Source organism: Nymphalis io, chromosome 13 (genome assembly GCF_905147045.1).
Source record: "Nymphalis io chromosome 13, ilAglIoxx1.1, whole genome shotgun sequence".
In the NCBI taxonomy this organism is placed as follows: Eukaryota; Metazoa; Arthropoda; class Insecta; order Lepidoptera; family Nymphalidae; genus Nymphalis; species Nymphalis io.
In genome coordinates, this window is record NC_065900.1 from 6,520,460 (window position 1) to 6,545,259 (window position 24,800).

Sequence of the window (24,800 nt, forward strand, 5' to 3'; positions counted from 1 at the left end):
CCCTCAAAGGAGTTATTATCGACACAAATATACACAAACATATTATATTGTGATTAATATAAATTAAGTTTAGTAATAACAATTTTTCGACCTTTAAATTGAGTGGATTCCACTGTCCAAATATTCTACTATTAATATATATATTTAAACGTATATATTTGAAATTAATAGACTTCAACAACGGTTCACTGATTACAATTTGGTTGATTCAAGTTGGTACAAATTTATTTGTTTTAATGAAGAAGATCATTACATCAATAAACTTATTTACAGTTCTATCGATTGTCATAATAATTGTTACATATACGCAGGGAGAATACCATCTTGTCGGTTTTGCTAGTTACATATACATAAAAGGAGGGTTTTTTCCCGAATGCGAAAAGCTTTTTTTCGTCATTACATTTGTAAATTTTACAGTAATTGGTCAAACACTGGCGTGGAAATTTCTGACATATAATAAAAACTAACAAAATAAGTTTAAATAAATCAATCAATGAAACTAGTTCACAAATAAAAAAAAACTCAAAAATTATGACGTAGTTAGATACATACAGAAACAAAAACAAACGCAGCGCGACCGTAAGCTTTTTGTAAAAAATATCATAAATTTACTTAATTTCGTTTAATTAAGTATTGCTAATCTGGCGTACTATAATCAGAATGTCACCCGAGCAATTCAACGTTTAGCGTTAGCTGTCAAATTAAATTTAAATTGAAACAATTTATAACTTTATTATGGCATACGATCCCCGATCCTAAATCTCGGGTATAGACATAAAATACTGCTTTACGTACGGTGGGTAAAAGCTGTTGATAAATATTTTCATACTATTTTAGTCTTTATACTTAAGACAATAAGAACCAAAAGTATATATTTATGTACATATGTGACTTACACGTACAATATGAAAAGCGCCTGCATGAAATTGTGTTTTATTAACGGGTTATAAAGTTGGAGCGCTACACGTCGTTGGCAACTTGTTACTCGATTCGCTCACGATTTAACAATTCACCGTCATTATTTCTCACAGGCTAATTGTTTTCCGATTCTATTGTAGTAAATTGTTTTCTTAAGAATACTTTTATTCGAATATAAGTCTAAGAATATTTAAATAACAGATACGTCCTGTAATATGTATTGAATACAAATTATTTTGCAAATAATAAAAGAATACCAGTAATAATTATTGGATACGACTTACAGTTAACAAATTAACCATAGTTAGCCGTCAACAAAATACATAAAAAGAAAACAGATCACAGACTAAAGGTTAGGTACCTATTCGTTGTCACGGTAGCATGCGAAAGCGATCACGTGGCGCTCCTCGTAAAGACGGAAAGGGTACCGCTGGTTTTTTAGTGGGTATTCCGATGTTTGGGGCGCACTGGGCGCCTTGGACACCAGCGAGCCCCACATATCCCGCCACTTTTCCCGTGGGGGAAACGAGTAACGCGTTTTTCCAGCATTAAAAAAACGTACCTATTAATTAAAACATTTTTTTTAACTAGCTACAATATACTGTTATTAAGTAGTACAATGTTTTTTGTTATATACATTTAAGTATTATTTTATACATAATATAAAATATATAATTAGTCAATCTATCACACTATTATACATATTATTACTAGACTAGAAGCCGAAATGGCTCAGTTGATAGAATACATGAATTTTAAGCGGTGATTGCAGATTCAAATTAGGGCAAGCGCCAAAAAGTTTTCATGTGCTTATTATGTATCTATAATCATGTTCATCGGTGGAAGAATTGTCATCAATCATGTGTCGAATACAATTCTGCCACATGTACCAAACTGTAGAGGATCATTCTCTCTCCGTAAGAGGAGACCGAACCCTTTGTGCAACAGTGGGACATTTTTGGGCTGTTACTTTATTAGCACTGGATTTTCCCATCAAAATCTGATTAAAATTAAATTATGTCGTTCTCTCCATTCTTTTATATTAAAAATAAAACTGGTTAAAAATTAATACTCCTAATACGGTTATATCATATTATTTTTAGATATCTTCAAAAGGCCTTTCGCTTTTGAATCCGTTATCAATGTGGTTTTGTATATCTATTTTTTTGTATATTCTCGGCAGCTTCTTTTATTTTTCTAAATAGATGCCATTTGAAATTCATGAAATGATCATTGAAAGCGTTCCAGATTTTTTTTATTATAGGTTTTTAAGTTATAGTTAACATCCACCACCATTCATAGACATTGGCGATGTAAAAATATTAACCATTCCATTAACCTTGGGAATGAAAATGGTTTGCCCTTACTCATACTTCAAATTGGAAAGAAACTGGAAGAATAAAATAAATAAATAATGAATAAGTAAGAACAAATAAAAACTAACTCCAAGATGTGAAAACTGTTCTTTTATAAACGGCTGTCTCATTTGAGCAGCGAGTAAAGCGTACCGTAAAATAATATTAATAAAAAAATAACTGTATTAGTACCTAAAGTATACAAGCAAATATTTAAAGTCATATTTCATTTTATATATTTTTGATTTACATATCTCTCAAAACTTTTATATATTTTATTTTGTCAGCTCTCGCTGCGACATAAGCAAAAAGCAGCGCATACGATATCACTCCGACAACAATGATATAAAAACTTTTATTTCAAAAAAAATACAAACATACGTATGGCATCTATTTCAAAACCAAAATAAACCCCAATTAGAGGCAGCTTCAACTGTATAACTTTATAATACTAACCAATATTTGAATACCATAAATAAATATTTATTGAATATTTACTTGTTAATTATAAACTATAATTTTATCACTGCCTATACTATTGTATACACAATGAAGATTATTTTGAGTCGTATTATTTTTAGAAAAGGTCAAGATTATTCGGTTCAACTAAAGCGATTCAAAATCAAAATCTAAATTCATTTCTTACTGGATAAGTTAAACAAAAACTTGTCTGATTTAATCATTTACTTCATTAAATCCCCGAAAGTAATATAAGCATTTTTATAATTCAAACTGTTGTTTTTTACACTGGAACAGCGTGGAGTTGTAAAACTCAACTAATTCATAAAAAAAAGTGTTGCTACAGTATCGGTCGCTCTATATTGAAGGTTGTGTCATTTGTGTTAATCTTATATCCATAACTAAATCTTTTATAATCTTTCACGACAATAACTTATACGATTATAATATCAAGTATTATTATATATCAATTATTCAAATATAAACCTCCTTTAAAAAGCTAAAATATTTCATAACTTTTACTTAATATCTGATATGAATTTCATAGAGGTATTTTATTTAAAATATGAAATGAAAATATAATTACGAAAATTTCTAATTTAAATGAAATATTTCTATGCAAATAATGTTATACATTTGCTTTGTGATATCTTGTAATAACTAAGTTAATTAACTCGAAGCCGACGACCGCCCAACACCGTCGCGTCCTCGTCGTGAGATAACTAATTGTAATTAACTAATCGCACACGCTTCTCTGTGTGATTAATTATACCTCCTACCATCAGATATCATATATATATATGAACTATTAAAGAACATTTTGAATATGTATATGCCTTGTTCAAATGCATATACATATTCATTCCAAAATGTTCTTTGATAGATGTAAATTTACAAGTATTTACCTTTGAATGTATAACGTATATATTATATTTAAATAGACTTAGTTAATCATGAGTGTCATAATTTTTCTTGTTAATTGCAACGAAAGAATGAAATAGAGAAGGAAACCAACTGTCCAAACAGCAATCCTTATTTGTTGAAGCGTGTATAACATGTCCAATTAATACTAAGGCAACGTTCCCTCCACTCCGTAACTATTACATTCACCCTCTGTTTACCCACGACCGCGAGTCTTTTGTTTACGCTTAATGGCTTAAATAAAACGGGTCAAATTCGTAAAACACCCGCCTGAAAAGGTTTTAAACACATCTAGCAACCCAACCAAATTTACACCTTATGGTTTTGCATTAGGGCATAAATTAAGCTGTAAAAATAAAAGCTATTAAAACAAGTGCGCGTGTATGCTCATATAACTGTCCCCGTAATCACTTCAAACTCTTGTCTTTTCACCTCTTATTCTCACTGGGGAAAGCCATTACAACTATAAAAGATAACAACTTCGTGAGGCCGATTTTCACTTAGCCGTCCATTTAATTTCCTGACCGAAACCCCGATTGTTACATCACTTTGTTTAAACTGTAATTGAGTTCTTTGAGAAGGCTCTTTTTCAAGGAAATGAATGCCAATCACAATGTCAATGAAAACTCGAACCTTTAAATTAAAAAATGGCATATAAATTAAATATAAAAAGTGACATGATGGCATAAAATATGTAAATTTAAAGCTACACCTAAAACTTCCTCTGCATTAAATACCTCATTATGAACGAGACATAAATTTCACTTTGACATTATATAAATATTACTCAAGGTTTATGTACGTGTATTTCACATTTTGAGTGTTTTCTCCAATATCTTGAGGCGATATCTTAATAAATCGTATAAAACTCCAATGTTTTAACCGCGAGCACCTGCTCCCACTCCAGGCATCCTTTGAATGCAAAATTAGTCTTGTTTCTTTTTTACCACTTAATAGAATCTCTCGATATGAATCGAATCGAAAGGAAATTGACGTTCTTTATTTCCACTTTATGAATTTACGATTGTTAGAAATGTTTAGACATAAGTTGAAGGAGAGAATTAATGACTTGTCACTTTCAATTATTGTCACGTTCGATACCAAAAAAGTGACATATTCAGAAAAACGTGTATCACATAATTCATACGTATTTTTCGTATATAAATCAGATACTTAGAGTTTAAGTATGTTACTCACATTATGGCTATGAATCAAGTAGAATAGAGCAATTATAAATATATATATTTTATTGATTCTTTGTAGACGCCACGCCCTTGTTTAACTTAAGTGTTATAAACGTATATATTTTTGGAAAGTAAAAAAATAAATAAAGAAACATTAAAAAAATGTGAATAAACTATTTAAAAAAATCTTCATATTTAATCATTATTTCGTGAGACATTCATAAACAAACATTCGCGATAAAGAGATTAGCTGAAAAAGGGATTCAGTAGGATGATTCAACCTTTGTACACTTTATTCTTGTTTGTCTTTTGTTTGAAATATTATTCGTATAAAATGAACAAAACAATCAAGTGATGATAGAAAAGCTTAAAACATAACATCATGAGGAATATGCGCGTGTCGCATGAAATTCTGCCACATGTGCATCGAGCAGTAGGATAGAATAGATTCCAAACCTTAACTTTAATAAGAGGCCTTGGCCCTGTGGTGACTCATATACAGACTGTTACTTTTAGTTTCATACTTTTAACTTTACACGCCCATCGAACGCGGGCTCATGAATGCTCTTTATGGTGTCAGTTATAAAATGTAACTCTAGTCATAGCACTGTACGATTTTCAACAATATTATTAATTAATAAAAAATATATATGTACCTTCTATTTCTTTCCCATTTTCGTCACGGAACACGATGTTGCGTCCTTCGGTCCTCTTCCATGTAACTTTCGGCTCCGGTACGCCAGTCGCAGTACATCGAAGGTCAACGGAACCACCTTCGGGTGCACCCGCCTCAGAACTGTCGTCATCTGCTATGTCAGGTGGTATAACTACCGAGAGATGACCCGTCTAAAACAACCATGAAATATAGATAACAATTAAAAACGACTAAATATTTATCTGCATATCCATCTGCATACACATGCGGTCCTTAAACCAACATTCAGCGGAATGGCTCTTATAGATATCTCAGCATTTCTGTCTGTACTTGTAACGACTGTATATATATATTATTATTTCTTAAGCACGACTTGAACTGTAAGTATATAAATAGATATAAGCATAAGGTTTAGATATCCTTATAATAATAATAATGTCCTCCAGACCGATTTCAGCCACGGCGGCAAATCTCAAGAGATATTAGCCAACTACGCAGAAGATATTATAGTACACATGTGTGTGCGCAAACACGGGTGCACTCTCTTTTCCTTAACTCTCATAAAACGATGGGACGGCAATTCGACACGACCGGAAAGAGTTCAGGCGCAGGACCAACGGCTTTACGCGCTTTCCGAGGCACGGGAGTGTACACACTCCGCTTCCAAGCTCCAGCTTCTATTCAAAATTTCCAAACCCAATAACTTTTTGTTGGCTCGACCTGGGATTTGAACCCAGGACCTCCGGGTCTGCGGCTGTTTGTTACGCCTGCACATTTTATAGCATTAATCCTAGATTTGAAATCACATAAGCATAAGATTTTCGAAATATAAAAATTATCAACTTATGACTTCAATATTTGAAGCATGCTTAATTATTTTATTAGTATTTGATTAGCTTAATAATACGAGAATATTAAATCATTTACTAATGGCCGGTTTTTTGATCCGTAGTGAAATAGTTAAAAATAGTAACGAATGGTAAAATTATGGCAAATGTGTTTTTTGATCAATAATAAGTATAACCAATGGTCAAATAATTGACTATTAGATTAAAAAATAACCACCCAACGTTGGAGAGTTGGCATTATGGCGGATGATTATTTTGACTATAGTTAAAATAGACATTGAAAAACGTAATAGTGCTTTAACCATAAGTTGACCAGTTGACTATAATTAAATAAACAAATTGTTATACTATATAATATATGTTTTACTGCGGATCAAAAAACCGGCCCTAAGTAAAATGTGCTGGGCTTAAGTTAGAATACCTTCTCATATTAAACAAATTAATATTATGCTTAAATCAGCTAACAGTGGTATAATAATACGGACGTCAGATAAATAACGGGTATATATCGTGTTATGTTATTGTTACTGTTACGTATGGAATATATTATATACTCTGATTATTTAACAAACAAGACAATATAAATTAGTTATATTCATTTGCAATAATAAATTATATATAATTTTAAAATAAAAGAAAGAAAACATGAAAAGAAAAAGTTGTAGTCTGACTCACCAGTTCCTCTACCTTTAAACAGTCAACAGTTGACTTAATAACCCATGCTTTAAGTCACGATCTTAGTTTGTATCGGTTCAAAAAGCTGGGTGATCAATAATTTTAAGCATATAAACTTTGAAGTTAACAACTGAATTTTAGCAAGAAATGACCAAAATAGTTCCATAAACAATGTTCTCCATTTTAGGATCAAAAATAAATAAGGTCAATACAGTGTCACGTGGGTAAACAAGAATCTAAGTTAGCGCTTAATGCCGTCTCCAGCGATGAAACAGGCATTGCATTCGAAACTAGTTTCCTACTAGCATTATGTTGTTAGAAATGGAACAAGATTATTATAGATTGTATGAAACTATATTGAGTTACAAAGTTCATTCCAACGCGAACTCAGATAACAGTTATGGCAGATATCTGACGGTGCAAATCGGGTTAAATTGTATCTTTACTATTACTGACATACTATAAATAAAAATATTTTGCTTAATAGAAAATAGAAATATATTTTAACATTAAAAGACATTGTGTCGTCCATAATAATTAAATAAAATAAGGATAGCCTGTAAATACCCCACTGCTGGGTTGAGTAGTTGCCATTACTCTTGAGGATAAGGTTTTGTTGGAAGTCATTTCAACATGTTGCTCCAATGCGGATTGGTGGTTACATAAATTACAGAACTTCATGTGATACATGCAAGCTTACAATGTTTTTCTTTACCACCAATCACTAAATTATAAATACAAATAAGCACGTTATAATTCATTGCAGCTTCCCCGGGTTTGTAGCCGAAATCTTCGTTAAAGATTTACGTGTTTTAACCACTAGATCGTCTCGGATCTTACCCATAAATTTAAATGTCTAATTATAATCAACTTGAAATGTCATTTATCTAAAATCTCAATGTATTTTTAAAATGTTATCGTATGGCAAGCTTTAAAACCTTTTAAATAAAATACCAATATGAATCCAGCCTAATGATGTTCAGCCACAGGGCCGTAAATGTTATATGAAGACGTATCGTTTCTTTGGCAAGCACGCACTGAAGAGACTTTGACAAAATTCCAATGAAGGTTGGAGTGACGGCGCCCTTTAAAGATTTATCAAGATCAGGTACTCGAGTGTCTGCTTATTTAAGCTCATACCTATTTAGATCTTATTTCAAAAAACATAAGGACTAAAATCCTAAAATATTATATTTCAGTAGCTGTTATGGAATATTTGTATCGGCTAGTTTTGTTTCTCAATATATTTTGCCCCGCTTTCTACGTGATCGAATTTCGTCAACCAAATCGAATCTACTCACTACAATGTACAATAACATAAGGAAGTCTACGAATACTTTACTATCCATATTCAATAAACTATATCTACGAAAAAGTGTAAAAAATACAATAATAATTGTTTTTACGTTAATTATAATTCATATTTTGATCGTTGATATAGGGGCTAGATATAAGGCCGCAGACCGGGAGGTCCTAGATGGGTCCAATAAAAAGCTTTTGAGTTTTTCTGTCGAAGATTCTCAGTAGCAGCCCAGAGTCTGGAAGTGTGTACACTCCCGTGCCTAGGAAAGCACGTAAAGCCGTTGGTTCTGCGCCTGAACCGTTTCCAGTCGTGTCGGATTGCCATCCCATCGGGTTATGAGAGTTAGTGAAAAATAATAAAGAGTGCTAGTTATTATGTTTGCGCATACACTTGTGCACTATTATATGTCCTGCGCAGTTGGCTAATCTCTTGAGACTGGCTGCCGTGGTCGTAATTGGTCCGAAGGAGATTATAATTCGATTCCTTTAATTGGATAATTAAATTGTTAATTTAGCGGTTTATTTTATCATTAAAATAATTTAAATTACATTTCCTTAAATGAAAAACACAATATTTGAATTTTAACTTAAATGCCAAATTTTTATAATAATGCTTAAGGAGTGTTTATAATTTATCACGTTCTCGGCGACGAAAGAAAACATAGTGAATAAACTCGTATCTGTCTATGTGTGAGTACCAACACGTATTAGAGTAGAGTAGTGGAATATGTTCGAAACTATTCCTTCAAGCAAATACGAAGCCTATGCTTAGTATTGAGACATTTACAGGCATGACATTTTAAAAAAAATATATAATTTCTAGTCTATCAGTAGGTTTGTTTGTACGAGTACCATGTAATCACTACTATATGAAACTAAATATATTTTCCAAAAACTTAATTTATTACTGCCTCGTGGATTTAGTAGCAAGCGTATACATCTGCAAATAATGAGGTTAGAAGTTTAGAGCCTATAAGAAAATTATTGGGTCTTCTGTCATTAAATTCTTTGTAAGCTCCGGACAGTTAGGGCACTTGACGATGATCATGATGAAGATGTCTTTTTTGAAAACTAAACCTGGCCCGTTTTGCTTCAGTTCCATTTAAAAAGTTTGCAATGTCATTAGACTATTGTGAGAGTATTGTATTTTTGCACACATTTTTGCACTACAAAATCTCCTGCGTAGTTATCTATTAACTTGAGAATGACAGCGTGGCCAAATATTAGTTACGATAACATTATTACATTCATTAATTTTGTTGGTTAATTTACTTCTCTTACTAAAATGGGTGATGTACAATCATTTTCTTTATCAAATTAAATTATTTTGATAATAGGATTAAAATTTCTATATTATTTTAGATTCTTCGCCAAAAATGACGTAATTATATCTTAATATAAATATAAATTTAAATTAAAACTAATATATTACAATTTCCGATTCCTGTCATCTTGTAGGAAATCACAGAATATTTGTCGCTGGACGTACTTTGACAAAATTCCTAGCGAGCGCGGTGCAAGCGACTGAATGGGTCACATTCCTTTCCCAAATATGCAAAAGTTATATTTTAGCAACATTTCATACTCAACTCTACGTTCACAACTTCGTGGCTACTCCAAATTTCAGTAACGTTTACTTCAATTTATACACGAGTTTCTTTTTACTTAACAATCTGGTTTTAAAAGCGAAAAGTTGTAGCCACAAGTTCAACACAGAAGCGCTTAAAAATGATTAAATAAAAGAGTTTTAATATAAAACTTTTTAAACTCATTGTACATAAAAAGGCTAACGTCTCGTTTAGTAGGAATTGTATAAAAAAACTTATTAATAAAGAAGCAATAGCAATAGCTAGTTTTCTTACTAAGTTTTAATTTTAATAATACTCAAGTTTTTATATTTAGATAGTGGCCGAGTCTAAAAGTAAAAAATTACGGCTATTAATGTCTGACAACGCAAGGGCTTTCTTTATAATTAAGAGTACAGAGCTCTGAACACTTCGTGACCATATTTTACCATTGGTTTTTCTAATATAATCTAATAGCGTACGATCAAGATAAAATATCGACAAAAGAAAACTTCAAATGCTACGAGTAGGTTTATTAAGAATTAAGTAACGATTAGTTTATTTTATATGGACACAAGAATTACATCTAAATCTAAGAAGTCGACCACTACTAAAATGTTTACCGCTAGCAAATACCAAACAACAATACCTTTTAATTGCGGTTTTCTGCTAAGGATCGTGAAAATGAACGACCACTATAACTACTGGCTTACATGATAAAACATCCAAAATCATATAGTTGCCACTGCGTTAGCATTTTTAATTATTCCAGAAAGAGAGCAGAGACAAAAAAAAAATGATTCGTGACTTGCTTAAATCTAAAAAGTATTTATTTCGTAATTAAATGCTATGTGTATAATAAATAGGAGTATGTAATTATACGAACCATCATGATAAAAATAACAGAAGTAAATGCGATTTAAGTAATCTCGTAACTGACAGAACACCTTACGTGATATTTAACTCTGCCGGCGGAACACATGATAAGTGGCATTCGTTTCCACTGCAGTGTAAATTTTTATATCTCGAGACAGCTTGAGTCACATGAATTATGTAAATGTTGGGAGTCTGCGAAGCGGGTGTATCTGAGAGTTACATCCAGAATAGCTAGCTAAGTTTCATTTTAACAAAACATGCCAACGTCTATCACATCAAGAGTGAGAAACAATAGACAAATAAATCCTAACAATGAACCATATCTGAAGCTTTTTATATACCAAAAAGTTATATTTTGATTGCATTAGTGCTTGCCCGAATTTCAAAATTTGATCTTTGGTTAAGGTCATATTCGTTCCACCGGGCAATATCGGGCCATCTAGGCGGTCTAAATACTAATAACTAAAATTTATGTTCTATTTTCAGAAAAGATTTTTCTTAAATCGACCCCTTAGTGTGACGCTGCTGTAGTATGTTTTATTATCCCTATTTGGTCTACAGATATAAAGTTTTGTTAGCAAGTTTATTTTAATATAGTACTTAATATATTATAATTGGCATTTGGTAAAAGCTGTTATGAAAATAATTAGCCTCAATGTTACAAATAAGCGTTAACAATAATTTCTAAACAACAAGTTATTACTAAAATTGACACTCGATATTTTTCGAGAAATTTTTCTTCACACTACAGTAGACTAATTTTACGAAAACGTTCAAGATGAATTAGTTACGGGAAAGTCTATCCGATTATGGAGGGTATATTATATTTTCAGTAGGCTAAACTACTTATAATAATTTGATGAATGAGGTACAATTGAAAGTGTCTTGAATGTCCGCTGTTTATCACACATAGCCTATGTGTATGTGACGTTATAATAAATTTAATATGGCTCCCTCTAAAACACAAACGCAAGGTAATTAGAAAACAATAATTTTGAAATACACCGTATTGGATATCAATTAAAAGGGCTTAACCAGCATATTACAAATTATGTATTAGTATGATTTGGTAAGATTAAGAAGTAAGTTTTGTGTTTCCTTTCATTAAAATTTAAAAAAAAACTATGAAGTCCATTGATATGGAGATTTAATATTATGTTTGTTTTTATAGTTTTAGATCAAACATAGAATATATAGTAAGTTAATAGCCATATCTCAAATAATATACGATATATCTTAATATAAAAAAATTGTAAAAGTGAATATGGAAGGCACATAATCACAATTTTCTTGAGTCGTGAGTGGTCCCTACATGGTGGACCGACGATGCGGGCAGCGCGAGACCAGCCAACATGGAAATGCTTATGGGAAGGCCTTTGTCCAGCAGTGGACGTTTTTCGTCCGACATGATAAACGATGATAATGAAAGTGAATATTTATGAAACATATTCGTTAATTAGGAAATCATATGAGCGAACGCGGATTACAATTAATCAGATTGTATAACCAAGTTATGTAGGTAGCATGACTGCAAAACAATGTAATGTCGGTAATAACGAGAGTTTTGGTAAGTAAGCACCACATTCCAAAATAAACACCATCCTCACACAGTCAAAGCAGCATCAACTACAAAAAATATTTATCTAGTGTTATTGAGGCGCTAAGATATTTGCGCAGTAAGCAAATCACTAAACTCAATTGCATAGTAAATAATACGTATACTATCAGAAGCAAATAAATTACTATGTTAAGCTTCTAACCATTATCTAAACTGTCTATTAATATCAATAGGCCATCTGGCAGAGCAAAATAGCGCCAATTTTAGTCAAAAGTAACGACAGCGTCTGACATCCAAAATGTCATAATGTAAAATGACCATATAGACAAAGGAAATAGGGTGCATTTTATCTTTAATACGCTTAGCCAAGTTACGTCCTACCAATTATTTGGGAGTGAGCAGCTGACATATGCTATGATGGACGACCGCCGACTGTTTATTACATTTTTTGCTTTCATCGACCTATTTATGTTCGGAAGACCCGAAGTAATTACGTTTTCAGTTATATTCACTTCAGCTTAATTTAAGTTGCGTTCATGCAAATAAAACCATAAAGAATTACAGTGTCGATTAGCTGTCCCGAGAACCTAGCTCAGAAAAAAAATGCTTACTTATGAGAATGCACAGGTTTATAACAAATGCCGTCTACTTTAAAACATGTGAGCTCATTAAATGTATTTAAGAATAAACTATCATATCATATTATTCAAAACTACTTAAATTAAATGGGTAAAAAACTTGTAATAACTTACAATCACTTAGCTTTACTTTAATTTATTGTTTCCATGTAAGTGACGTTGTGTCTTTTGTAGGAACAAAGAATCTTTAAACCAACGTTGAGATAATATATCGTCTTCCAATGTCGAATGCCAATATTTATGATTTTGTTCTCTCGATATTAAATTTAAACCAAATTAAAACATCTATAAATATGTTTCTGTTATAGTGATGATTCTCTTTCTTTTTATTAGCTCGTATGAAAATTACTTAACAAATATTTATTAATTAGCTCTATAAAAAATAATTTTCAATTCTATATAATAAAGGATATATTCACAAGTACTTTATTTCCATATCTTAATGTCCATTATATCTTAATATATGTTACTTTCTTAGTTTAATAAAACCCCTTTTATAAAAAATGTGCGTACATAGGATCTATTGATAAATTTTTACATAAAGACTTCGAGCGAAAGTCGCATGCCGTCTCATACTGTATTCAAAAGTGGCTAACCCTTATGAAAAAGGAAACACGTAACGACGCGCACCTGTGGCATAACAAAAGAATGCTGACTAATGCGTCTCGATTTTTCGGCTAAGAAATAATTCACTTGTTGATCCGGCCGCCTCGGCCCGCCAATATCTTTGTTGTAAGATATTTTGATATCGACATAAAAATATAATATTTTTTAAGTTTTTATATAATGTACATACAGATAACGAAAAACTTCATTATTTTAATTGCCCTTTGTTTTCAATTGAACAATTTTTGTTAATTAAGTTTCCAATACTATAATAAGAGATATCTACGAATTTATAATCACATCTATCTATTATTTTAAAGTATACAAGTTATTGAGGTAATAGTAGCTATCTAACATATAGGAATAATTATATCACGATACTAAAATCGAGTTGGTTCGAGTTAACGGGCGACAAAGTAAATTATAAGATAATTCAGTTCGAGCTTAAAGATAATCCTATGAACATCGTAAATCCCAAATAGGAAGCTGAGCTCCTATATTTTAGGAGTGGTAGAATTTTGGTCCGCATTGTTTGACTTTGTGTATATTATATTAAGGCCGAATAATTGTGTAATAACCGCGGTTTGGTGTTTACATTTCGCAAGGTGGATTCCTTAGACTGATAAATTCCTTGGGTTGCAACTAAATGTTTCGTACGACGTTAGTTGTGACAGTGTAGCAACTATGTGTCGAAGAATGTGTTAACGGTGCCAAGATCGAGCATCTTTAGCGGGGATTCCTCTCAGGTCGTAGGTATATCTGAACAGCTACAGCTCACTTTGTGGATAAATTAATTTGCTGTTTACAAGCTCCGCATAACATTCTCTATATTAACTTTGAAGTTTCCTTTGTTTAAAAGGTCTCTAAACAAAATTATACTACAAGCGTATTTAAAACAGCAAATACACCAGTTATAGCAAGATCATGTTCATTTTCAAATTAAGTAAATCTATTATTTTTCAACAGTGTCATTAATTATTAATGATAAGTACTAAGCAATAAGAAATAAAATAAATCTTAATCATTAAATTGAGCATCTATCGCCCAGATGGGCTCCGATTTAAGCAGTAAACATTCGCAAACGGACTTTAATCCCGGTTATAAAAGTAATCCCAACATAAAGTTACGCGACGATGGACAACATAAGGGTAAGGGATTTTCTCACACGAAGATTTCGAACTAATTAAGATAAAATGCCAGAGTTTTATACGTAACCAGAGCTCTACTCGTTTTTCAACGCTCATACCGGGTTAATCCCCGAGTATGCAATAAAGCTGCTAAAGTATTTGTGTTCCAGGCGAAATTACCCATATTGAAAATACCCTTCAGCGCTAACAGCCGGCTAAAGGCTTATTTAAACATATCCCTACAGTATACAGACGTGCTCCCGCGAACGTTCTTCTATAAACCTAAGTAACTGCTTACATTAAATTCCACGGCGTACCAAGCCAAGTAACCTCCAAGTCAATATGTTCGATATACTTATAGATTTGCTTCAATTGATTTTTATTTATTATAATAACGCTTTTGTGTAAGTTGCTATATAAAATATTTAAAAATGAATTCTTAGTCAAAGCTGATATAATTGAATTCTGATAGATTATCAATATCTGATTGATGTTTGAAATTCTGTAACATAAAAGAACTATACGTTTTATGGATTTATTTCAGAAATATAATTTCTTTGTAACATGTTATCGTCTACATACTCTTGTTCTACGCTATATGAAAATACCGTGAATAAGTTCTTGGAAGATATTTTGTTAAAAACATTCGCTTAATTGTAACGAATTAAAACTATTATTACGAACGAGAGAGAGGCTTTATTAATTTCAATCTATTTAAAGTTTTTATATATATTAAATTAAAACAAACATATTGAATATATATATGTAATTAACAACTGGTACTAGTGGTAGGGCTTTGTGCAAGCTCGTTTGGGTAGGTACCACCCACTCATCAGATATTTTACCGCAAAACAGCAATACTTGATACTGTTGTGTTCCGGTTTGAAGGGTGAGTAAGCCAGTGTAATTACAGGCACAAGGGACATAAAATCTTAGGTCCCAAGGTTGGTGGCGCATTGGCAATGAAAGCGATGGTTGACATTTCTTACAATACCAATGCCTAAGGACGTTCGGTGACCACTAACCATCAGGTGGCCCATATGCTCGTCCACCTTCCTATTCAATAAAAAAAAACAAGGTTTCAAAGAGCTATATTAAAGTTTAATAATTTTTTAACAAAACAGCAATCTATAAAATACTTGACATATTTCACTTATCATAATACGAATGTTTTCATTCAAGTACTATAACAATCAATTTTTAGTAATCAATTAATATATGTAATTAATTAAATATGTAACAGTTTATTACTATAAAACTATTTCAATTTATTTTTTTCTTAATAAAATTAATTTACGCAATATTTGCTCTCATAATATTAACGACAGGCTGCTTTGAAGCTTTTATTATTGATATTTATTTTTATGTTATTAATAAAACAAAGAACATGTTATTTCTTGGTATTTTATTTTAAATATGGCAGGCAACCATACTTTTATTATTATTTTTTTCTCGTTATTATACTTTTTTACCTAATATGACTAGTACTGTAAGTACTATAGACAATATTACATAGTATGCCCTTATAAAAGTGTTTCAGAAAAATTATAATATTAAAATAATATCACATGTAGTGTACACGAGGAGCTTAGTATTATTAGCCCAAATAAAGACTATTCAAATTAGAGTTGAACTTCTCTTGAGAAGAAATATAAACAGAGGCACAATTAAATATAATGAGCTACATTTAAAATAACTGTACTCAAAAGGATGTTCAAATAAAAATAAATTTATTGAATCAAAAAGAAAAAATGGTAAAACCCAAAATAAGGACACTTCAGTCTCTTCCTAGTCTTACGTTTATTTCCTAATTTTATAGAAATATATGGGTTAAATTAATAATATCAATGAATATATTCTTTTGTATCAAATTTTTAGCAGTTAGTAGCTGGTTTAGACTTAGGCAAGTATATGATAGGATAAAAAGGCGTAGAGTTCGTATTCGTTGATTAAAATCCAGGACTATAGGACATACATTTAAAGTGTATATAATTGAATATATAAATCATTGGAAAAAAAGAATAAACACGCCGGTTTTTTTTCTTAGTAGTATTTTTATTTCAAATCGATAGCTTACAATGAATTCAATACTGTAATAATACTCAAACGTATATGAGCCAACTTACCTAATTTTTCTTTTGTTTTCTTTTAGATTTTGTTAAAACTTCATATCCTTCAATTATTTAAGGCAAATATTATTTTTTATTTCTGTTTTTATTATAAGAATGAGTAAGAATGTTTAATTTGAAGCTACGAGATATATTACATAATATTAGATATGAAAGCACATTGACAGAGTTTCAAACGGTTTATATTTAAAAGTTCCAAAGTCAAAGAAGTATAAAATTATTGATATAAAAAATGTACATGTAACATTTAAAATATTAATTTGATTCTAAATCAAGTATCACGAAACTTTTCACTCTTTTTGCAATGTGAAAAATTTGATATATCGACATTTGAACAATGCGTACGTACCGCCGGTTCAATGAAGCGAGAAAAAGGGTTAAAAAAAGGTCATCTATCACGACCCTGTCAACAGAGTTCGCTATCAATGCCACAAAGACAATTAGTAGGTCAATATTTATTTGATTGCTCTCACTAGGACAACATGACATATTTGTAATATCTAAATAAGATTAAGGCCTATTCACAAAAAAAACTATGAGGACTCACTCAATACTTAATATTGCTTAAAGAGACACTTATGTAAAGTGAGTTGACAGTTATATTGCGCAATGCATTGTCGGTGGAGGATATCAAATTGATGATATATATGACCGTTTCACTATGCATTTAGATATTTTTTTTGTGAACGAGATAAATTACTGCAGCGAAAAGGATTTCCATGATTATATACACTACGCTTAACAATTAATTCAATAAAATTATTATACAATAATCAGACACAGTGTCTATAAATCATATAAATTCACAAAACGAATGAGGATGTATTCACTTTATGTGCACATCTGTCAAAGAAATACCTTCGGTATTTGAGAACTTAGCACCGCAAATGAACCAATTGCAGATCGGTATTCGACACAGTGCGTTCGCATAACGAAGATTAACTCGAGTGTGTTGCGAATCAAAGTGCTGGACGCAATGAATGCTATGAGAAATGCCTCCAACCACAGCGTTGCTTCCACACTGACCAAAGTATTTTAAAAAGGCGACAACCAAATCAGTGTGGTGTGTAATATTTAAAGTACATTTTGTTTAATTGCATGTCGCGAAAATAGACTCCTAAAATGTTTTTTGTAATAATAGTAAATCACCAATAGGTGACCTCAATAAATGTTTATTTTGAGTACGTTTATTATGAGTATAAATAGGTATAAACAACAATATTATGGCAATGTTGTATAAGCAAATCAAATTTTTGTCTTAGTACCGCGTTAAAGCGCCTTATCGTTTAATTAGGAAGATGTAATTTTTTTTTTTTTTGTATTAAAATAACCTTTACGTGATTTATTTATTAACACGTGTGAAAAAATTATGATTGTATCATGTAAGCTTTTTTTATAAATAAATTAATTTAGGCGCACTCGTTTAATTCTTGTCCGTCCGAGTTTTGACTGTGACGTCACTTTACCCAATCGTTATTGCGAGCGACTCTTTTACGTTAAGCGCGTTGATAATTTTGTACTTATTTTATCCTTCTTTGTGATTTGACGCCCCACATACTTTCTTTCACTTATAATAATATTAGAACGCTAAAATAAGAGCAGTATTTTTACGTAAACTAACAAATAATCTACCGAAAATCGATCTTATGATTGCAGATTTATTCACAAATCACGCAAAATATGTTCGTGAGCTTATTATTATTGCTTATTTTAATCTTTTGTTAATGCAGATTGACCATAACTGTGATCGGCAATAAATCCGTATTCTTCGTGTGGATACTAGCGCTTTCCGCCTTCGATAGAAGATAATATCGATATAGAATATAATATACATTTCCTACATTTTAATTTTACGTACACAGTTCGAGTTGCGATAGTTACGATACAGAGCCACGGCATATTATTGTAAATTTGCCTCTGATAAAAGTGCAAATAAAATTAACAATCTCGAATGTGAAGTATGCAAACATACTATGGCATTGGTCACATAGCGATCTGAGGAGCCTACTTTAATTAAATAAACTGTTACTGGAAGACACCTTTATTATGTAAAAGGGGGCAAATAAGAAGAGAAGGCTCTCCTGAGGGAAAGTGATTACCACTGTCCAAGAACACCTGCAACACCGGAGTGCTTGCAGGTGCGTTGTCGGCCTTAAGGAATGAGTAGGCTTAGGCTTTTCTTGAATGTTTCCGGAAGGTCGCCGGGTAATATGGTTCCGCAGAGTGACTGTGCGAGGCAGGAAATTCTTTAAAAATAACGCTGTAGTAGTGGATAGATTTGAGAATTAGAATATTTAGATTTTTGAGCGAGGAGCTGACGTGAAGTACTGACTTACCTTGTTGAGCACACAAAGCTGCTAGAGGGTAATTTGGCCACCTTCTCATAGACCATGGAACCTAACGTCCCGATACTGGATTTGGCAGCGAGATGGTATTCTCGAAATGAGGGGATATGAAAAAGGTGTCATTTTAGAAGTCATCGTGAAAACATGTGTCGTATTGGTGTTGAGTTGTACCAAGTTTGCTTGGCCCCAATCCCAGACTTTGGTTATTAAGCACTTGTGAGTCCAGATACAAGTTTATACTCATCGACGTATTCCCAAGAAATATTAGCGTCGCCGGTGTATAAGGCGTCTACAGTGCTGTCGTCTGCCGACATTGAATGTTGCTAATTTGCACCTGCCATTGATATGCAGAAGAAGCAGATTAGGTGATAACACGCATCTTTGTGGAACACTAGAATTGACGAATTTTAAGTCAGAACATGGACTGTCCACAACGACTTTGATGGTCCGATCTAGTAAAACTGGTGATCCAGTTGCATTATTTCCGGGGAAGCTCATAGAACGGAAGCTTCGAAAGAAGCGCTTTGTGCCATACCTAATCAAAGGCTTTTTCTATGTCCAGACTAGCTGCTAATTTTGTTGTAGTTGAGTCCATGAGGTGGCCTCTTGGACTCAACTACTTCAGCCCATCGGTCAGGTAAACTAGAAGATCATCAGTGGTAGCTTTACGTTTAATTCAATACTGTAACATGGCTATTCATAAGTGCCCTTGTAAGCCTATTTGAATGAATAATTATTTGATTTCATTTGTATCATACGCACTATATTAGACTACGTATTTGACTTTCAAAGAAACATAATATGGTAAAAATCCAATTCAATGGGTCACAATCATTAAGGATTTTTCAACTTATACCATTGGCGATACGGCGTTGTTCACAAATCATCTTCAAGATTAACAATAAACTTAAGATTAACGTTGAAATGCATTTTTCATCGATACAAACTCTTATGACAACACTATCGGTATTCAACGTATCATGGGCGTTATTACGAACATTCTGAATTATGTTTATATTATACGAATACCTATAGCCTGTAAAAATTAAATGTTTTATCCTCAAACTAAAACTTATAAATACGATAAATTTTACTAATAAGGTACTATTAGAATGCTCATCACGAAAATATCTATTAGTTTTTGTTGATATGGAAAAAGTATTTTCCTGAGATATTTGTTGAATTAGTTGGCTATGGTACTGTATACTAAATATATGAAAGTTTTTTTATACTAACCGAAATATAAATAAAATCAAGAACGCGAAAATATAGGTGAAATTGTATGGGCGAGCGAGCGACGTTGAGCGATGTGACGTCACGCGTCGATTGGTCGCTTCAGAAAAGAATTTAAGAACTCGTAACATTAAAAAATTGTAAAAAATACATTTTTGCAGATATCGTAAAACAAATTCGCCAGTATTTTTTATATTTTAAATATGATTTTTTGAGATTATTAAAAATAAGCCCATCTTCCTAATTATTACAGTACAATTTGATTTGAAATTTACAAACAACTAAAGTTTTAATTATAAAGTTTAGGGCTATGACTATGCATATGAAACAAAGGTATTGTGTTAGACTCGTATGTGGATCAACATACCCACGTCGAAACTATCGTCAATGTATCATTCACTCGTGTTGAATGAATGATAATGGAGCGCGTCCTTCATAATAAATTAAAAATACAGTCAATATATTGCTGTACATAGTTGTACATTGCTTATAAATACTTTGAATAAAATTATAAACAACTGAATTTATGAAAGAATTGTAAAGGTATTAAGGATTTTTTTTTATTATTCTCAACAAGAAATATTATCAATAAAATAATTCGGTATTAATAATAACCATTTTAAATGATGTTTTACGAATCTATACAAATTAAGCGATAACTTTTAATAACGCTTACATTTTATTCATAATCTTTGTACATACATAAAAATGTTTATCACAGATTTTTAATTAAGTATTCTGTTTGCAGGCATGTAGCTTATAACTTTTTCTTTCTCTTTGTTTATTACAACCAATCAAATAAAAAAACAAACAAAAGTTAACGCTGAGGCATTTATATTTGGTTCGCTTACTTGCAAAAGAGAAAAATTCTGTAAACAATTTCTACTTGTGTGGAAGGAATGTTAATTGTGCTCTTTCACTTAAAAAGTCCTGACCGCTCCCATGTAAAGTTAGCAAATACGTAAGCTGAAAAAAATAAAGAGAAAAACAATGTTCGCATACTTAAGTGTTCCATCTAACATCTTTTTACTTGAAAAATATTTGTGTAATTGTGCGGGTTCTCACAAATTTACTTTAACACTTAACAAATGTTACATGCCTCGCTAAATATAAAATAACCTTTTTATGTTGCGCTGTTGTACGGAACCTAAGCAAATACTGTGTGGGTGAGAGAGATGAGCAATCTGTCTCTCGAGGTTCAGTCAATACATACACATTATGAGGCATAGATACGCAACCATATTTTAAATAAAAAATGCTCTATATTTACGCGGATAAAAAGTTGGCTTTTAAAAGGAGAAGAGTAAAGAATTTCGCTCGGAGCAGCGTATTCTGAATTGTAAGTATGGCCTGGATCGACTTACATTAAATATGTTATAATGTGAAATATTTAAAAAGGAATGCACATTTAAATAAACTATAATGTTTCAAGTTTGAAGACAAATACGTAGCTCTGCAATAAAAATATCAACTCAACAGTAATTCGTTTTAAATATAAAAATAATAAATGCAGTTCGACAATTTTTAGATACTAGGTAAAACAAACACGCCCCACGATCACGAACTACAAACGACAGGATTACAAAAGCAGTGAACATTTGGAAAGTTTGTTTCGCATGAAGATGTCGTGGCCACATTCCAACCTTTGCGAATGCTTGCATTCCTTGACGACATTCCACACCCCGTCACTAGCACTGTCAACATTACCCACAAAGGTAAATATCGTAATAAGTGTCCACCTCACATATCTGAGGAATTACAAACATGTACCTAAGCTATATACTTAAAATATGACAACATATTATGTTTGTTATAATATTACGAATAATAAATAAGCAATAGTATACCTATGAACTGCCGAAACATTAACGCATTTAAATATAGTTAACGCGCCATCATCATTCGGGAAAAAAATAAGTAAATATTGTTATGCAAAAAATCACGTTGTTCTCTCTGTTCTATCTATTTTTGTGTACCAACGAAAACTATTTCGCATTTATAATATAAGTACGGATTAAAACATAGTGAAAACCGTTTATTGTAAATTTAAGGCTGGCTAAAAACGTTAGGTCCTCACCTGTCGTACCTCGCACATGTACGGTTGTTTGCATTAAGTTTCTAAGCTCCGCAGTTTTACGAAAAGCCATAACTGTATACGTGAGCCGAAGTTTTTGCCACTACATTATAAATATATGGCCAATGCGCCATTAATAAACCGATTCGGCTATTTCATCGTATGATTCAACCAAATACACTTCGTGCATTTAAACCGAACATTCGATATTTTAAAACTCATGGATAGAATAAAAAGTGTGTGACGCAGCAACGTTGTAAAACAGATTCTGAAAATTTATTTTTTTACAGAAATATCGGATACAAGCCAAAATCAACACCGAAATACCTCGTATACGACAGATTAGCTCGCAGTCCAAAGTCACGAGGTTAGTAACTATTAAATTAACATAACATTGTACGATTATGAGATTTATTATTATTTAATTAATTAATAAATAATTATAATAAAATAATGGCCCAGTGGTAAGAACACGTGAATCTTAACCGATGATCGTGGGTTCAAACCCCGGCAAACACCACTGAATTTTCATGTGCTTAATTTGTGATTATAATTCATCTCGTGCTTGACAGTGCTTGAAAAACATCGTGAGGATACCTGCTTGTGTCTAATTTCACTGAAATTCGGGCACATGGCTATTCCACCAACCCGCATCGGAGCAGTGTGGTGGAATAAGCTCCAAACCTTCTCCTCAAAAAGGAAGAGGAGGCCTTAGCCAAGAAGTGGGACATTCACATGCTGTTACTTTATAGTAAAATAATATTTATTTACTTCTTTAAAATAACTTGATTTTATTAAGTAGTTTTAGTACTGATCCGTTAAATAAAAACGTTATTTATAGATATATTTTTAATGTAATGCTTAAAAATTGAGCATATTTAATAATTTATTATTAAAATAAATTATTTAATTTATAAATAATTCTAATTTATTAAAATAATTAGAAACTCAGTTCATGAAACTTCTGGCAATCTCCCTAATATTATAAGAAAATATTTGTTTTTGCTTTTCAATCAATCAAACAACTTCTCAAATTATAATACAAATTGGTATGGAAGTCGATTACGTCGTTAAATAGAAGTTATTTTGAGTAGGATACTTCTTCGTTTATATTTAAAAGAAAAAAGTTGCGTCCTATAGATATCTGTTACCGAATGTTAGAAGGCTACCCAATGTTGGTGGTAGGGCTTTGTGCAAGCTATCATCCGTTTAAGTTCACGCGTATTCATGCGTTGAGAATGTAGACTGTACCGAGAAGAAATGACGAGTCTGACTCTTTTTATATTAAAATATTATATTTTTATACATATTTCTGAGATATATGCATAGATTTTTTTGTTATAAATAAAACAATCAATCACAAAATATTTATTGGAAGTTACTAATTATTGCAGTTGGAGCGATCCCATTCATATTTATTACACAGTTAAAAATTTATTGTTTTATAAATTAAATTAAATTGATTCAGTGATAATTAAAAGTCAAAGAGAATCGTTCAGAATGCGATTTAATCGAGATTCGGCACTCAAAAGCAAGCTGGCGATTGAAATGGTTAGCATAAATTTTAATATTAGCTACAATACTTCTAAATTCATTGATCTGAAAATTTATGTAAGTACTGTTCATTATTTTATTATAAATTATGAAAATGAATGTAGGAAAGTACATTCTGGTATTCTAGTTGATATTCTAAAATTTCATTGTGTTTTCCTGTCAAAATATCTTTGCAGCAACCCGGAGAAAGGAAGCGAGCACTGATACTCCCAAGTACTCGGAAAACGCTTAAAGCCATTGATACCGCGACTGATTTTTCTCTAGTCGAGTCGGTTTCCCGACCCAACAGATTATGAGAGTGAAGGAATTTATGTGTACTTATGCTTGCGAACACCTAATCCATTAATATTTCCTTGGGGTTAATCGCCGTTATCGAAATTATAATATTACTTCATAAAATACATATTACATACACAAAAAATTATAAATATCTTTTTTTTAAAATAAGCTCCCATCCGCGTTTCTCCAGCGTGTAAGGGAGGGGGAGCACCTGTTAGATACTCTGTTCCTTTCTGTACTGTCATTTTCATAACAAAAATATTAATAGTTATGGTGTAAGAGCGTAACTTACTCCCTTTCGCATTAATAATTTTGGTTAGGATGAATTAGACAAACAACATAACGATCTATTTATTATATAACAGCTCAAACTGCAATAGTAAGAGTCGACACGATGTCACTTAATTACATTATGCTTGCTTTTAAAATAAAAAGCCTTCTCAGTAAAATGCAACAAATTTTTTGTAGTACTTCTTTTACAGAAATCAGATGTATAAAG

At 31.8% G+C, this 24,800-nt stretch overlaps 1 protein-coding gene across 2 annotated transcripts in view; it reads right to left on the reverse strand.

The window, feature by feature from the left end:
* The window catches only part of LOC126772826 (lachesin-like), a 51,823-nt gene that overhangs the window by 8,263 nt on the left and 18,760 nt on the right, over positions 1-24,800 (reverse strand). For both annotated transcript variants that reach the window (XM_050493423.1, XM_050493424.1), the window contains exon 4: positions 5,494-5,683. In XM_050493423.1, coding sequence (XP_050349380.1) covers positions 5,494-5,683 — 190 coding nt within the window. The remainder of the gene's footprint in view (positions 1-5,493; positions 5,684-24,800) is intronic.